Source organism: Macrosteles quadrilineatus, unplaced genomic scaffold (genome assembly GCF_028750875.1).
Source record: "Macrosteles quadrilineatus isolate MER2022 unplaced genomic scaffold, UCM_ALF_1.0 Scaffold_2__2_contigs__length_208266976, whole genome shotgun sequence".
NCBI lineage: Eukaryota > Metazoa > Arthropoda > Insecta > Hemiptera > Cicadellidae > Macrosteles > Macrosteles quadrilineatus.
In genome coordinates, this window is record NW_026542595.1 from 160,214,558 (window position 1) to 160,232,951 (window position 18,394).

General features: G+C 34.2%; 2 protein-coding genes across 2 annotated transcripts; both read left to right on the forward strand.

The window, feature by feature from the left end:
• Positions 1 to 215: 215 nt before the first annotated feature.
• On the forward strand, positions 216 to 2,143 carry LOC128987683 (nematocyst expressed protein 4-like). Its single transcript, XM_054408664.1, has 2 exons — positions 216 to 325; positions 1,767 to 2,143. Exons 1-2 carry the CDS (start codon positions 310 to 312, stop codon positions 2,114 to 2,116), a joined length of 366 nt encoding a protein of 121 aa, XP_054264639.1. The 5' UTR covers positions 216 to 309; the 3' UTR covers positions 2,117 to 2,143.
• A 10,247-nt stretch (positions 2,144 to 12,390) lies between these two features.
• On the forward strand, positions 12,391 to 17,851 carry LOC128986155 (basic proline-rich protein-like). The gene is made up of 2 exons (XM_054406327.1): positions 12,391 to 12,498; positions 15,998 to 17,851. The coding sequence occupies exons 1-2, from the start codon at positions 12,480 to 12,482 to the stop codon at positions 17,779 to 17,781; spliced, it is 1,803 nt and encodes a 600-aa protein (XP_054262302.1). The 5' UTR covers positions 12,391 to 12,479; the 3' UTR covers positions 17,782 to 17,851.
• The last annotated feature ends 543 nt before the right edge of the window (positions 17,852 to 18,394 follow it).

The window sequence follows — 18,394 nt, forward strand, 5'->3', positions numbered from 1 at the left end:
CTTTATCACAGAATCAGGAAATGCCAGAACCTAAACATTACGCACCAAGGTATACAAGTCTGATGACCCACTTGCAGTGTTATCAACAACGAATATCTAGTTCTGTATGCAATCTGAGAAGAACAAACTAAAACTTTTTTCTCATTGAGACAAACACCAAATGGCCTCCATAAACGCAATCCTATCTGTTGAAACAAACAGGAACAACAAGTACAATTGCCGTTGTAAATTATTGATAAGGGTTAATTTATAAAGCGTACGATCATATTACGATCAGAGTCTGCACCGTACGCACATTCACACATCAACATGTACGCCCTCTTCGGTGAGTAATAGTTGAATCATTTATTAGAATATGAAAAATATGTATTTGTTTAATCTAACATTAATAAAATATTAAAATTTGTTTTAATAAAATAAATGTTTACAGTTAAACATAGGAAAGGAAATTTTTAGAACAATAATTATTTTATGATTGTGGCAACCTTTAGTCTTCATACAATATGCAATCATAATTCTGTATGTTGCGTTTTTATTAATGTGAAATTTAAAATTTCACGATCCGAAAGCATAATAAAAAAAAATTTTGTTTTGAGATAGTTAACAGTCATGAATGACAACTTTATAATTTGTAATTTCAAACAATCTGCTTTTAATTAGAATCATTTCCAGAGGCAAATGTTAAGAGTGGCAATTGAAATTGACTGTTAGCAGAGGTTAGCCTAATTATTCATGTGGATTTGTTAAAAATAGACGTTGAAAAATTATACAATCGCCAAAGGTAAGCTACGGAAACCTCAACTTTTGCGAAAATGTCTTGCATTTACTGTATTAGACCATTCACTGTTAACCTTCGAAAAATATCAAATACCTCAATGACTTATAAGAATGTTTACGCTAAAAAGTAGTTTAAAATTTGTTACATACTGGATATATTTTCAGTAAGAATTCCCTGTAAAAGGAAAATAATTTTTTAACACCGATTGGCATTAACGGAAATATAATTGTTTTGTTCACTGTTAATTGAATATTTTTGTCTGTTCCAATAACTAAACGTAGTTGAGTCCAATTTAAGGAAACTTAATGAAGTTATAACCACCTAATACAAGTTTGAAACGCAAAAATAAAGTAGCTTGTTTACACATAACATTTAAATATATAGTAATTCATATCGATCAAATTTGTTAACGGCGCTTTCCGAATTGGAATCCCACAGTTAACTTAATATAAATTGAATGATCTAGTCTTGGACATACTATAGTCCGTTCAAAAAATTTAGGTGGTTTAAGGGGAAGGTTTCCTGGGATCCCCCACCACTTTTTTTAGCTTAATGCATACATCAGCTTTAGGCTGTTGTTTTAAATTTATGGTGAGGTGGAGGGAATGGAATTGTTTCCCTTCAAACCACCTACATTTTGTGACCGGATTATAGTAATACAGTAAGGTTAAATATATTCTTAGCCTCTCAATGAATAGCTAAGATATTCTGCATGATCGTAAATGATACTTATTATATGAACACAAAAATGGTGTATACTCTTCAAAATATCAATTGCGCATGACGTTGACGAGCTACCAGGTCTTGGACTCACAGCACCAAATAAATATAAGCTTTCTCACAGAGCTGGGACTGATGAAGAATTTCCGTGAGTCGCCAGTCAACAGAACTGGATTGGAAAATATCTTAACTATTTACTGGATAAGCAAACAGTACTTTGATTTACAATTTGTCAACTATTTTTAACAATAAACTCTTAATGTTTCAGGAGTCTTGGTCGCGGCCACCGCCGTCCTCGCCATCCCCATGCCGATGCCCGGCGCTCAGCCCGACCCGTACGCATACCCCGCCCCAGCCCCCGTCCAAGGAGGTCCCTACCCCAGCTACAGCGGACCCTTCGCTAACCCCATGCCCGAGCCTTTGCCATACCAGAGCTTCGGCCCCAGTGGACCCGAGGCCTTCCCCTTCGCCCAGCCCCAGCCCAGCCCCTACGCCTCCGCTTTCGCCCAGCCCCAGCCCCAGCCCCGTCAGCCCCAGCCCAGCCCATTTGCTATGCCCGGTGCCAGCCCCTTCGCTCAGCCTGAGCCCTATGGTGTTCCTAGCTTTTACCAGTTCTAAGTTTGTAATATAGCATTTATTTTTTTACTTAAATTTGTTCGTTTTTTCCCTGCATCTTATGTTAACTCTGTAGAGGATTTATGATCATGGTAGGCTGCAAACGCATTTAACTAAATTTTGATTAATCAATGCCATCTATGAAGTGATTCGATTTTATATTTTTTAACTTTTAATTTTAAGCCTCAAGTATAACACAATAACTATTTATTTCTCAACTAATATTGTATTTATTTTTCAACTAAAAGCCACTCCTTAAAAGGCTATGCCAATTTTTAAAAGTATTGCTTGGTTTTACTATTAATAATTAAGTGGCTGCGCTTTATCTGCGACACGTTTATTGGAATAAAAACATTTAAATCGCAAATAAAATGTATAGGATAATATAATCCAACTATATTATAAACATGTCCAACTACTCAGGGTTGGTGAAAAGTGACTTATGCTAGATGATTCAAACCTTTTCAAATTAAAGTGGGAACTAAAATACTATTTCTTTAGCTTATCAAGCTCAGAAGGGGGACAGCCCACTAGGAGTCAGTAGGAAATCTTAAATATAATCAAAGGTTGATGTACATCAAGTTAAACCCCTCTATTGGCAGAGTAAAATGCAACAAATGCTAATTAATTGATATGGACAACCTAGCCGGAAATGGTAGTCATTCAGAGATGGCGTAAATTAGCAATTTTGAAACTTTGAACTGCTGCCATTTTTGACCTGGTAAGGATAATTTTTACAGTTGAGGTAAAAAGCGATATTATCTGATCTCATATTAGTACATCAAAGATTAGTTTGCCAATAACATATTGAAGTAGTATTTGTCCGACTGTCGTATCACTGAGTCTTTTGGATGTTTAGTAGTTTGCACCAAGAGAAAATTATATAGTTCATTTAATGCATTATAGAATTAAGTAGAAAGAGTATCCATGGTCACATTGTAATGTTTCTACAGTTGAGATACTCGATAATATTGAAAGAGAGTACATATAAACAGAAATTAGTACACATTTCTGTTTTCAGGAACAACTTTATTTTTTACTGTGGTTTGTAAACTCGACATTACAAACTTACTCATGTGGTTTTATACACTAAAACAACTATGTCTATGGTATGAGTAAGGGACATATTAAACATTCATTGAGAACCCCTGTGATCATTGTCATCAGTGCCTTCTTGATTGTTGAAGACTATTATAGCAATAGAAGAAAGTTTACTTTGTGCACTTGCCAGTTGCAGTTTTATTTGTTTTTTATTTTTTGCAGTCACATTGGCTTTACACATTTTTCTACTGGTATGAAATTAGTTATCGATTGCATTTTTAAGATGTATTGCTCTAGCCTAGTGGTTAGCGTCTCGGACTTCGGTTAGGGAATGACGGGTTTAATTCCCGGCACATCTACAAAACTTTAATGGGTTTGGACGGCCACATACATATTATTTAATAAATCCAGACGTCAACAATATAGATTTGTCAAAAACTAACTATGAGTCCTTAACAATTGATGCAATCCCTATGGCATTTGTTATATGTTGTGTTAAGAGTCTTTAGCGTCAAAAGAACCTTAATATAACCCTGCTTGGTTCAATGGGAATTAAAACTCAAAATGCATACAATTAAAGTCTTATGTTGAAATATTTTAGGTCAAACAGATATTTACCTACTGAAAAAATGCAGCTCACCGTCTATGGACAACATAAAACACATTATAAAATTAATTATAATATGGCATGAAATTGATATTTTTATTAACTTAATGTTTTTTTTCTGTACTAAATGGTTAAGTGAAATAAAGCCTTATGCTATGTTATCAATTGGATAAATGCTATAAACATTACATCATGTGATCATTTGGTTACGTCGAAAAACAGGTAGTCAAACAAACGGTAAAAAAAATTGAAGACAGAACGATTATTTCTAGACGAAATGTATAGTAACTTCGTATTATGACGTCCTATAGTTTTAACCACTCTAAATGCATTGCTGCCCAATAACGCATGTTAATAACGATATGGTGAAAATAATCCAAATCCTACTAATAAAATTGAACTCATCCGAGCCCCTGTCAGAGTACGTTGTTATCAACCAACGTTTACTTCTGGTACACGTTCTTTCAATCATTCAAAAACTACAATGTAGGCCTAAACTAATTCTAAGCTATTGTAATCATTTTGACCTATAATTTATCAATTTCAACAACAAAAATATGAATATAAACATGTAATACACAATAATACCATTGTGTAATGTAGCTAAATTTAGATTTAAAATTTTCAATGAAAACGCGATTTCACTATTAAGAAACATGCTCTGCATTAAGGCATTACACACTTACTACCCCTTCTTATCAAATGCCGGCTGAAAGTCCATAATTTTCATAGATTTATATAAATTATATACTATCTTAAATTTTAAATTGTAATACAGCGTCATGACGTGACTTTTTCATGCGATGTGCTTTTACGGTAAACGATATCGTGACGAAAACCAGTTATACTCAAATCAAATAATTAGTAACTATAAATATTATTGTTCAGCGTAAAATATAAAAGTGCTGTTTATTATTTATTCATAACTAAGAAAATCAATGATTTCATTATCCTTTTTCTTTGATAATTGAATAGGGTTTTATCTAACCCGTAAATTTTACTATGTATTATTGCAATAGCTATTTGTGTATTAAGAGCGCAAAGTACGACATTGTCGCTCGAGAACTGTATTACTTGATCTATGCTATAGCTAAGAGACGTTTTCTACCACAATAATTAACTTATCATTACACATAGATTTAAATACTTATGCAATTTCGGTCATATTTGCTTTTGAGGTTGTGTTATTTGCTAGCCGGTTGTTAACGTACCGTATCCGTGTATCCGTGTGGTTGGTGTAGAATGAGTGGAAATGAGCTATTTTGCATACTGTTTATAGATGTGGCAATGTGATCATTTCCATGCAGTGGTAGGAATAGTATATTTCATATTAAGAGTAGAAAGTAAGTCATTACATATAAATATCGCACTTTAAATGCTCGAGAATATGAATAGAGCTACTTTCCCTTGTGTTTTGAACGTTACTTTCGCCACACTTCAAAGACTAACTATTATTTTATTTTTTTTTATTTTTATTTTTTTTTATTAAAACAGACATAAGATATTTCTTTATTACAGTTACTAACAATACAAAAGGCATAACATTTTTAGGTCATGCCTTCAATTTAATGTCAATATTTATTATTCGGTTGTACAGTTTAGGTTGTTAAAAATCTAACAAAACAACAACAAATCTTTGTTTGTTTACATCTGCAAAATAAAAAAAATAATAATAAATAGTTAAACATACTTTCGCATAGTAAGCATTCTTTTTCCGTAGTAAACAATGTAATGATGATTTTTTGCGGGTGTTATACATGTAACACGAAAACAGACAATTTCACAATAGTTTAGCGAAAAATACTTTTTTACTAACGATAATATACTCTGTCTCTATTTGCCAATTTTAGTAAAGAAGCCCGAATGTAAATTGTAGATACAGAGTTAGTTAGTAATATGTTTGGCATTAAGCCTAGCTTAATCTAATTTGCAAACAAAAAGTTTTAGATATATCTTTCGTAGATTCTTGATTATTTAAAAAGTGACCAATCGTACTTGATAGGCTACATTTCTGAAGCATTGTAATGTAGTAAGCAAGAAACACGCAATGATAGCATTGAAAAATACAGTATTTTTTTATACAGTAACACATTTAAACACACCTACACATTTATCACATTTCTAAAACCCACCTACTTGTCTTGCAAACACCCCCCTGTAATATGACAAGTGAAGAATAGATTACATCTAATTGAAATGACTTGCGCGTTCATTTAAATGCAAAGTGCGTGATTAAGAAAGCTATAAGCAAATTTGAACCATTCTACTACCAAGAATTTTACATGTATTGTAATCAGTTAACGTACATACCTTTGCCTGTCTCCAGTATATTATTCCGAAATGCATTTCTTTGTCGTTCGCACTTACCTAATCTTTATCACAGTTCACCACGAGTGCAGTCCCTTATCAAGAGGAAAGTGTGTGAGTTTTTACTGTTTAACTTTCTGTGTTGTTAAACATTCGATATGGCAATGTTACTTTATGTACACACTAGTTTAGGCGACACCAGCAACCGCGTGTAGCATCAGCAGGAGAATGTGGAGCAAGATGGAGTTTTGCATACATCAGGATTTAAACAAGGTATTATGATTAGAACTTTGTACATTTACACCTAGAGGATTTAGACAGTCTGGACATTTTATAGCGAACTTGAAGAGAGAGTCTCTGGTGAACTCTGTGCGGCACTGGATAAATCGCGTATATTCGCACTCGTTTCTTCCGTGTGCATGCAATTTTATTTTATAGCGGTTCAAGGCCCTACAGTTTGGTTCAAGACCTTACGTGACGTTTTGGAATACAAATTCAATTTATCTGTCTTCCTCTTACCGGATTAATAGACGTAACTTTGATTATGGTATAACAAATAGTATGAATCATTAATACGACTTATGCTATTTTTATCCAAATGCCGACATACGCTAAATGTTTTGTCAATCTAAATGTTATAATGGAAAAATGTAATTTAAAGTGCTAGCGTTGACTGATGGACTTTTTAAAGACTGAAACTAAATTTCTAAAAAAAGAAAACTGAAACCTGATATCAAAAAAATTATCTTAGACATTACCTTTAATTTTAAATTTTCTCTTTTCTTCAGAAGAAGAATCGTGAAAGGGGTTGATTCAGAATCTTTGGGCCAAAAAAAACCTTCAAGTTTTAACTTATAAGGTGATGGTGAAAAATTATATCTTCCATCATTATTTAGAAGCGTTCATATTTATTTTATTCCTTCTTCTTAGTTAGTTCACTTTTACTTAACTGTGTTTATTCATATTCACTAAATATAAATGAGAAATCATAAAAAATGAGCATGGTAAAAATCAATGAAACATTCCAGTGACTGAAAGGGTTTTCCTGAACTAAAGATTGAAACATGATTGACGCCCGTATGAGAAAGATCTATTCTTATTATATAGAAATTACTTAGGAGGGTAAATTCATAGCTTCAACGTATAAGTTTAGCGAGTAAACTTAAAAATGTCGGGTGGTAAATATTTTTGTGTTAATTATATTTAACCAACTTCAATCGAGATGACCGGAACCACTTATTCTACAACGTCATGCCTACCTGGCGGGAAACTTCGGAACTACTTCTACTACGTCAGGCCGTAATGCTCGTCTAGCATGACGTCACGATAGAAGACGGCAATGACGTAATGTTTGCCGTTTGTGATCAGCTGCTTATTTTAATCTTTTCATCGAAAACAAAAATATAACCTTAATTACGTCATTGCCGTCTTCTATCGTGACGTCACGCTTGACGAGCATTACGGCCTGTTTTTTTAGCGTGGCCTTGACTACGTGCTTGCATCCGATATGAATGGGAATTTAAACTAGTTTTAAATTTCATGTAATTAAAGTTAGTATTACAAATTATTTGAATTGTTGAAGTGTAGGTAAGTACTTACCCGGTAAATAAGTGCAGTGCATGTATTGAGAGATTTAGCAGTATTGATGAACTGAACGAATTTTCAAACTATCTTTTTAATACATGATAATTGCTCGACAACGTCTTAAGCTCTTAGACCAGTATTGAAAACAATTCAAGCTAAGAACTTATGAATATAAATCTTCATTAACTTCAAACTATTCCTGCAATTATCATTCTTAAGACGTCACGTCTTGAAGCGATACAAGCAACTCAAATTTTCACATAAAACTTTCTCTGTCTAATTCTATAACAGCTTAAATAGCCATGTTACGGTTAAGCGCAATCAGATTCGTTATGTTTAGGACCAATTTTACCTTTCATTCCTAATTAGCATGTAGGAGGAGAGCCAATACTTTTGATCTTACGGTAAGTTATATAAGACATTCCTGTAGTGTGTATCCTCGAATGTCCATCATATTCTAAGAACAAACCGTAGGAACACAAAGTCCCTGATTGTGTTTTTCTAGGCAACGTATTCTTCGTGTATTTTAAATGATGAAATAAGTAAGATTTAAAAAAAGTTAAAATTATTTAAAGTCCCCTTCAATTGTTTTACTTAATATATTCAAGAATCTAGTAATAATGTGTGTTACTGTGGAATCAATAAATGCTCTGTTGATATACTTATGCAATACTGTAATATAATACATTTGCAGGATAATATGGGCATAACGAAAAAACATTTGTATTTTAAATTGACTTGCTGTCACACATGGGCTTCTCCCCGTTTGACTTCATAAGTGATAAGTGTTAATAAAACTATTGATTGGTAAGGTTAAGCTGAAATAATCAAAACAGAATACAGCAATAAAACAAATAATCACACCTGATTTTAATAAGGTAATAAATTGAAAGAACTACATACAAATAAGTACAGCTGAGGTATTTTTAACATAAGGTATATGGAAAGTTCTCTTTAGAAAGGAATTACGACCTTAAAGGGCAATTTATGGAATAATGGATATGGATAAACCATGGTTTTGCGCAAGGTTTCTCGTCATGACGAACATTTTAAGTATATGGTTTATGGGGTTACGACTTATAGTTTTCTCAAAAGTTCATGGGTACTTTGGGCTTTATATATAGATAAGGCGCTTGATCAACATTGTTGGCTTAACAAACTGAATGGAATTTTGCAAAAACTAATATATGTATATATTTATCATAAAATCTTCGCTTTATTAAGGATTTAGTTATTATTGATTGAACTGTTGATTACATTTGAACTTAAATTGTTAAATCAACATACTTATAATATTATATGAAATGTCATAAAAATATCTCTTTACAACTAAAATCTTAAAATTTTAAAACTTTAATCAACTAAAATTTGATATTATTACTGTGAGTATATTATAATTATAACTATTTTTCCAGCTTAAGACCTATTTGATATAATCCTTTACTCACTATAAAACTTCTTTCGTCCAATTTGTGCAATGCTTAGAAGTCCACAAGTATGTAGTATTTAATTCATAAATTTATGTAGTAGATTTATTAAAAACTGAATATTAGAAATCTAAACTCATATTAGACTTAAAAATGGCCAACACAACATGGCATGTCGTCGAGGAAAAGATTATTAAATGATAGATGGGGAATGATTGAGTAGTTAGCTTTTTAGCATGACCATTCTTGCACGTAAAACAAAAAAAAAAAAAAGAAAATAAAAAAAAACCTTTTTTAAGTTTTTTTATTTTTAATTATTGGAAATTAATTTTACAAGGAATATATCCAATCCAGTCAAAGTAAAAAAATTGTGACCCAGAGTCAAAATATACATAGGCATTTTCATGCAGTTTCATTGTAGCCTATGGCTTCACTTTATTTTCGTACATAACTAAATTCATAGGAACGAAAATAATGCAAAATAATTAAATACGTTGGGTTTTAATCCATATAAAATTTATTGCAGGGGGGGGTTTAATACGTATTAAATAGCTATTTACATAGAATGATCTACTTAATCTTAAAATAATATCAGGGTAGAACAAAAATAATAGACTGAGTCAAAACTGTGGCAAATATGTTCTAGCATTCTTCGAATGAAAGATTTTTACTTTTTGCAACATTTATTTCAAGTAGGCCTATTTTTTTAATGGGCTTGAAAATCTTTTTAAGACTTGAAAGTGACACATTGAAAACAAGGCACTGTTGGTCTATATTTTTAATAAATCACCGAAAAAACATTTTTGAGTCTGAATTCTGCGTCATCCGTGTTAAATATTTTTTGGAAAAATATATATTTACTAAAATTTTTTTTTGCCAAAAAACAATGTTTGAGAGGGAGTAAGTCGTGAAATAAAGTTCACCTACGAACGTTTTTTTTAAGTAGCCGTTTCAGTTAAGTTCTTAGAATTGAAACGTTTCACATAACATCATTGTTTACTTTCATAACAGCATAGTTTTACAACAACACGAGTAACGGACGAAGGACCAATGAGGTTCAAGGATTGAGAGAAAAGTAAAATTGCAAAGATTCGAACTTCAACTAATCAGCTGTTCAGGCCAATTTAATTGTTGAGTGGTGGAATTAGTGTTTGGCTCAATGTTTCGTTGCATCACTGTCAGTGGCAATGAGAGGTTATAAACGAAAACATAACCTGTCTTACAAGTTACGAGTAGTTATTTTTTAGAAATTAAAACAATGTCGTAGGTAACGTATTGTACGCAACTAGCGTAAATAGTGCTAACTCAATTGTTGCGTAAACTACTATGTATAACTTCATGAGAAACGCCGCAGAAAATAGATTTCCTTAACGTTGTACTCGATTGGTTTGCTCAATTTAAAAAACGATTTTGTGCTGATCTTTTTGCATCTAATTGTTGATCTCAAAATAAAATAATCAGTGTTAGTTTTAATTGTTATTAAATTAAAATGTCAGGTTCTTCAATACAACATATTTTAAAAGATTTTATTAACCTTCACAATATTTATTTTGATTATATTGTTAATTTATTGACCAAAATTTCCAATACTATCAAAACCTGTACTTTTGGTATTTTTTAAGAGTTTTCTTATAACTTAAAACACTATACCATTCTTCATTAATCAATGTTAATAAAACTAAACGCTGTTAGATGTGCCTTTAATTTTTTTTTGCGTAGGATGTACCTGTACTTTCGCATTAAGTAAATAGTTATGTTTGGATCATTTTCCAATTCAGCCACCAGAGACACCAAAAGAAAGTTCCTTTGAACCATCTAAATCATTGTATTATCAAGAGCTCTAAGATGAATCAAAATGAAACATTTCGGTATAGGGTACCTGGAACATTTTTTACCATTCAGTGTTTACTTATTTAGTTGATTAATGGATAGGAGTTTAAGATTAAAATATATCTGCACATATTGTTACGTTTACACATCTAAGCGGTTTACAGATTACAGAAACTTACTATATAGATCCTGACCTTTTACATTAATATGAGGGAAGAATACAGCCTATTTGTTTTTTTAACACCCTTTGGATAATAATGTAGTTGCAAGATGTATCTTCAAAATATTTAGGTTATTTTCCTGCTTTACAACACCAGCTAAAAAACATAAAACCGCTTGAATATGTTATGTAGTTTAATATTGGCAACAAATTGATTGGCAACAAAATTATTACCTTAGTCAACTTTCAATATTATTTTATGTAAAAAAATAAAAATATGACAGCGTGGCAATTTCTGGTATAAATGATATTGGCTATTTAATTGTACAGGACATCAAAATGTTGTATAATTTCTATGGTCCGAGCAAAATAATTCTCCTGCACAACTTTATTACAAAATGTAGCTACAATTACTAAAAATATTTATATGTGAACTGAACTTTAGTTAGGCAAAATGAAATATTTAATAGATGATAGTAAAAAGGCCATTTTATTGTTACCCTAGAAGGCTAAAAGGCTAATTTGTTTCCCCAACCCCAAGACTTTCCTTTGAACATTTAGCTTGTATCCATAGAAAGGATGTACTAGGCGATACAAGACCTTCATTGGACGAGGAATCTGCTCGGAACAGGCATGCTTCATGGATGGGTCAAATAATTGGATAACGCGTACGGTCATAGCTTTTCAAAGAAATTTAAGATTGATTGGTAGTAAATAGAAGATGGTTCGTGACTCTTAAAATGGATAAACTCAATACGAAGCTTTTACTCTTGATTGATTTTTTCCGAAGGAAAGTGTTAACGACATAATACATGTTTTAAAAGATCAAGTCAACTATTTCTTTCGTGTAAATTAATCTTCAATTGCCGTATTTACTTAAATATTGTAACGAATCAAGTGCACGATGATTATAAAGAATATTTTGCTAATATTTAAGGGCCTATTTGGCAATAAATATCATGTTTAATTTAAGACCTGGTCAAAATGAATAAATAAGACTCATTATAGGTATTTATTTTACCTATTTGTTTTAAAACTACTATATATTTTAAGACAATATAGCACCATTATTAATAAACATTTGAATTAATTAACACATAAACTGACTTCTGTCTGCCAAAGTTTCTTCCAGTGTTCCAATTACAATAAAATAGAAAATTTTCCACTTCTGTAATCTGGTTCATTGACCTACTCCCGTTTACTTTTTCACCTACTAAACGTTTACAACTAGGAACTATAGTAAAATAAGAAATGTGTTTATCACCCCTGGCTTGGCAAGTGCCACATAATAAAACGTGCTATCAGTAAAGAGAAGACATATGAAGATAACAGTACAAATATAGCAAATCAAATTCTACCAGATAGCGTTTAGACATAGTCGATGAGTGTTCGTTTAGGGTAAAGGTAAAAATGATCACTCTACTGGCAGGTGAGTAAATCTTATTTCTTATTGTTATTTTGATATTTAAACCCATCGTGATATAATCTCTTGCCTTTTAAATGCACGTTTGTGAACTTCAAAGGATATTCAAATCTTGAATGCTGAAATTGTTTTAGGATATACTTGTAATATTGTGGGGTTTTCACGTTGTGGACTAATGGTTAGAATTGACTTTAGTATGAACTTTAAATATTCATGTGGTTCGAGTTAACTCCTTTCTTGACTCATCAATAAGGCTATATAAAAGCTTGAAGAGTTTAAATTCATTCATTGGAGAGTACTGTGATATTCAATGTTGTATTAATATTGTCTGTGTTGTTGGTTTGAACTAAATAGAATAGAGAAACCGGTGATAAAGATACAAACAGACTATTAAATATAAACTAAAATGTTACTTTGAACTATTTTTGTTCTGGTTGTGCTTGGAAAAATATAATTTTTATTTGGCGTTTTTTGTCCAAATAAATAAACTCATTGCAAACATATCATTTGTAAACGATTAAGGTACTCTATAAATTACAAAAATATGTTTTTAAAAAGACCGTTTATTTGTTTATAAATACGCTAAACCTAATGTTTTATCTGTTTGATATATCTATTCCTATATATGTTTTAACAGCATGTTTTATTTATTATAAAATATGTTTGAAACCTTTTAGTATTTAAAGAAGGTTGATAAGGGAAATAGTAACGATATTTATTTATATTGATTCAACATTCTTCCTAATCGTCTAAAGAAGTCTTTTTACTATGTTACTAGATACTTAAATATTTTGAACTACGAAGCAAAATATTTAAATTCTTCATTAGTACAACTGATCATATCCTTAATTAAAGGTATAAAACTAATTGGATGATATAAACCTTTAGATTATAATAATAAAAAGAAAATACCTTGCAGGGCAAAGTTTGTTTTATATTGGACATTTTCTTTGTTCTTTAAATTTAATTAATTTCATTCATTATTTTAAATACATAGGTTAATCCGGAAAATGTTTTAGAATAGCCTTATGATTTTAAATATAAATGGAAAGTAAAATTTTCTAAATCTAAATTGACTGCGTAGATCGAACGTCATCGATGAAACGATAACGACAAATAAAAACACTTACTAACTGATTCACAAGAAAAATAGGCATCCTTTAAGTGAAATTTATTTCATATATATGCAGTAAGGTGATTCACAGTATTTTTTCAAACAAACAACCTCGTGTTTATAAAATACCTAAATTAAATTACAATTAGGCCTAATATTAATTTTAAAACTTCTAAAACTAAGTAAACAACCGAACACATAGCATTCCCTTTTAAGCTCTATCAACATTGTGTTTGATTTTATTAGCTAGCTAAACGGATCGTTCTATTATAATTGTCAATTTAGATTTTAATCTTAATTTTACCACGACGACCTTACTTAACCATAGTAAATAGTTTAATAAAAATAATTGATTTTGCTAAACTGGTTGTATACAATGATAATACTCTATTACAACAGTTTTTATTCTCATTACTATTCGAAACACTGAAGGATTTTTTAAAGAAATCCAAAATTGGGAAATGAATTTAATATTTTATTGACTAGCTCTGCTCTACATAAATCAGGTTATTATAAACTAAATAAGTAGCTTTTAATACATCTTTACAACCACTGTCAGCATTAAAATTATAGATTTTCCCTAGAATTTTGATCACATTTATATCAAGAGTATAAAATGAAAATTAACACATTTATGTTGGGGAATAGTAGCTTAGATAAACTTGTTGCCATGATTTTACGTGGGTTAAACGTAAAATCTGTTTTTGATGAATGTACGTGCTTGTCCATTCTCTGTAAAATAATTTAAATTATTGTGAATTGTTATTATAAGTTTGGAACATATGCTCATTAAAGATTTGTTTTGAGTGTGTCACATCATAAGGCAAAATTTTGAAATTCGAACTTCTCTATTTAACCTTTTAGCTTTATTATAAACATAGTTACAACTTAATTTGTGAACTTAAGTGAGTTATTTTGAACGCGAATGATTGAGCTTTCCTTAAAAGGTTAATACTGAGATACAAAAGATTTTTCAAATTTTTCGTACCTATGGGATGCAAATGATAATGGTAAGAATCTTTTTTTACATAAGAAAAATCTTATCACGCTATCATTTTAATAGCCCAATGTCAGTATAAATAAAAATTAAAACTGTTTCCATGCTCAACAAAAACATAAATATTTTAAAATAACATTTTAGTTGATATTTAATAACATTTTTGTATCTTTATCCCCGGGTTTTCAATTGTATTAGTTCAAACCAACATCACAGTCAAAACTAATACAATATTATATAAGATTATGTGCAGAAGTTTGGGGATGGATAGGGGGCTATTACGATTGGACTAATTTCGAGTATGCGAGTTGATGTAAGCTTGATTCTGGGTGGTTGTAAAGCATTAGAGTTGACAATTTTGTTTGGTTGAATATGATGATCAACGCTTGTTGTGCATGATTTTTGCTATGTACTATGAAAAGAAAGTTGTTTTATGTTTTAATACATATTTTTATTCTGTACAAAATTCTTGTAAGTTAGCTTTTCAGTGAAACAAAACAAATACAAAATTAATGTAAACCAAGTCATATGATAAATAAAAGAAATTAGGAAACAGTTGGTTAAACACAGCACCTCTACCCTAATTTTTAGAATCGCATGTTCATTCTTGTAACCGGTTGTTTTTTCCTTGAGCTTCTTCTTAAGGCAGGGTTTGAGGCTTGACCGTTTGGTAGAGGAGCTAGAGGTTGGTTAAAGTGACCTTCATCTTCAGTATGGTTGTTGATCACATGATCATTTGCTCCCTGAAGCTCTTGATCTTGAATTGTAGGCCCTATAGGAAGTTTGATATTAATTGAGTAGTCAAGCTCAAGGAAAAAACAACCGGTTACAAGAATGAACATGTGATTCTAAAAATTAGGGGAGAGGTGCTGTGTTCAACCAACTGTTTCCTAATTTCTTTTATTTATCACATGTATTTGTTTACATTAATTTTGTTTTACGAAAACTCCGTAGGAAATTTAGGTTGTAACAAATCTGTAAGTGTTCCAATAACAGGTAGCAGTGTTATTGTCTTGTTTTCCTCAGAAATATTGTTGAATACAAAAGCTATTTCTAGTCAATGTCCAACTGTTCCATGTTTCTTCATTATCATCAAAGGGTTCAAAAATAAAGTTCCTCGTCGCCATCTGCTATATACTATGAAAAGAAAGTTGTTTTATGTTTTAATACATATTTTTATTCTGTACCAAATTCTTGTAAGTTAGCTTTTTTCAGTGAAACAAAACAAAACAAAATTAATGTAAACAAAGTCATATGAAAAATAAAATAAATTAGGAAACAGTTGGTTGAACACAGCAATTTTTATCGTGAGAAACATTGATGATGAAAGTAACGATTCTTTAACTTGAAAACTAAGGATTGCATTAACACAATTTTTCCTTCCTCTTTCGTAGTTCTACTTGGGTGCCATGCAGTCTTTGGAGTCACGGCGCCTCAGCCGCATCCAAATTATCCCCACCACCACCATGCCAACAGCGGGCCCCACCCTGGACCCCTGCCGCAGCCCCAGCCAGGCCCAGGCCCCATGATGAACGGTCCCATGGCCGGTGGACCCCTGTCTGGAGGTCCCAACCCCTACGCCGCAGCAACCCCGTCTCCCGACGCCATCGCCGCTGCCTACGCCTCCGCCGAGGCCCTCCCTAGAGTGCCCCACCACAGCCTCTTGTCCGGCCCCAACAACGGACCCAACCCTGGACCGAGATCTGAGCCTGTGCCTTTCCCCTACTCGAACCCAGAGGCATTCCCCTTCCCACATCCTGAGGCCATCCCCTACCCGAACCCCGAAGCTGTCCCCGCCCCGCGCCCTGACCCGTATGCCCTGCCATACCCTATGCCCTTCCCCGTCAGCTACCCACAGCCTAAGCCTGAGGCTTTCGCTCAACCAATGCCTTCACCTTACGCTCAGCCACAGCCCTCTGCCCAGCCTCAACCTCAACCTCAGCCAAACCAACAGCAGCAACAACAACCTCAGCCACAGGCCATGCCCTCAGCTTATCCTCAACCACAACCTTGGGCTGATCCCAACGCTTACGCAGCACCTCAGCCAGCTCCCCAGCCTGCTGCTCAGCCTAACCCGTACGCGTGGGCCGAACCGTACCCTGCCGCACAACCTGCTGCCTACCCGTCCGCTCAGCCTTGGGCCGACCCCAACGCCTACGCCACACCTGCTCCTCAGCCTCAACCACAACCTCAGCCCCAACCCCAGCCTTACCCCCAGCCGTACGCTGACCCTAATGCTAACATGTACCAGAGTGGACCTAACCCTAACCAAAACTTCCAGTCAGGACCTGCCCCTAACCAGAACTACCAGTCTGGACCTAACCCCACACAAAACTTCCAGTCTGGACCCAACCCTAACCAGAACTACCAGTCTGGACCCAACCCCACACAGAACTACCAGTCTGGACCCAACCCAACACAAAACTACCAGTCTGGACCCAACCCTAACCAGAACTACCAGTCTGGACCCAACCCCACACAGAACTACCAGTCTGGACCCAACCCTAACCAGAACTACCAATCTGGCCCTAACCCCACTCAGAACCAGAACTACCAGTCTGGTCCCAACCCAAGTCAAAACTACCAATCAGGCCCCAACCCATCTCAGAGCTACCAGTCAGGCCCCAACCCATCTCAGAGCTACCAGTCCGGACCTAACCCAAGCCAAAACCACCAGTCTGGACCCAACCCATCCCAAAACTTCCAGTCTGGACCCAACCCTAGCCAGAACTACCAGTCTGGACCCAACCCTAGCCAGAACTACCAGTCTGGTCCTAACCCCAACCAAAACTACCAGTCAGGCCCTAACCCAACCCAGAACTACCAGTCTGGACCCAACCCTAGCCAGAACTTCCAATCTGGACCCAACCCCACCCAGAACTACCAGTCAGGCCCCAACCCTGGACCTCGCCCGTCCGCTGACGCTAAACCTTCACCGTTCCCCGACCCAGAAGCCTTTGCCAGAGGACCACAACCTGGTCCTAGACCTGCTGCTGAGCCCAAGCCTGTGTCTTCTCCTTTCCCTGATCCTGATGCATTCATCAGAGGACCCCAGCCCGGCCCACAGCCCCAACCAGAGGCCCAGCCCAAGCCACAGCCCAGCGCTCAGCCACAGCCCAAACCCCAGCCCAACGCTCAGCCACAGCCAAAAGCCAAAGCTGATCCCTTCTACCGCTAAGTAATCCTTTGACTTTAGATGTATCTAGTAGATTATTTAAATATAGAACTTTTGTTACTTATTATTTTTATTTCCCTGTTATTATTATCACTGTGTTTTCCACCATTTACCACACACCTAATGGAATGGCTCTGTGTTTCGCTCACTAGCTTCTATAAAATATATTACTGACATACCTTAGGAAAACTTACGAAATAATCCACAAGAGTTTGTTCGTTGCTCGACTGTTATTCTTGTTAAAGGCGGTGACACACTATCGATCTTTTCCCCGATCAAGACCCCGAACCGAGCAGGGAGAAGGGAGAAGGGAGATAAATATCAGCAAAATTTTACTCCGAACATTTCCCCGAACATGACCAAGACCAGACGAATTCTACCGAGCGCGGTAAAAGGAAGTTTGGAGAGAGATAGAGAGTGTGTGCGAGTGAGAGCGCGGAGGCAGTGCCGTGGAAGAGGGAGGGGGGTGCATTGACCAAAGTCAAAAAGTTTCTATAACATAAAAATTATTGTTAAAAGTCGCATTTTGAAAACTTGTCGCAAAAATAAAATATTCTAGAAAGGATGCTTAGTTATATCTATTGATTTCTATTGGTTTTATTCATTGAAATAACGT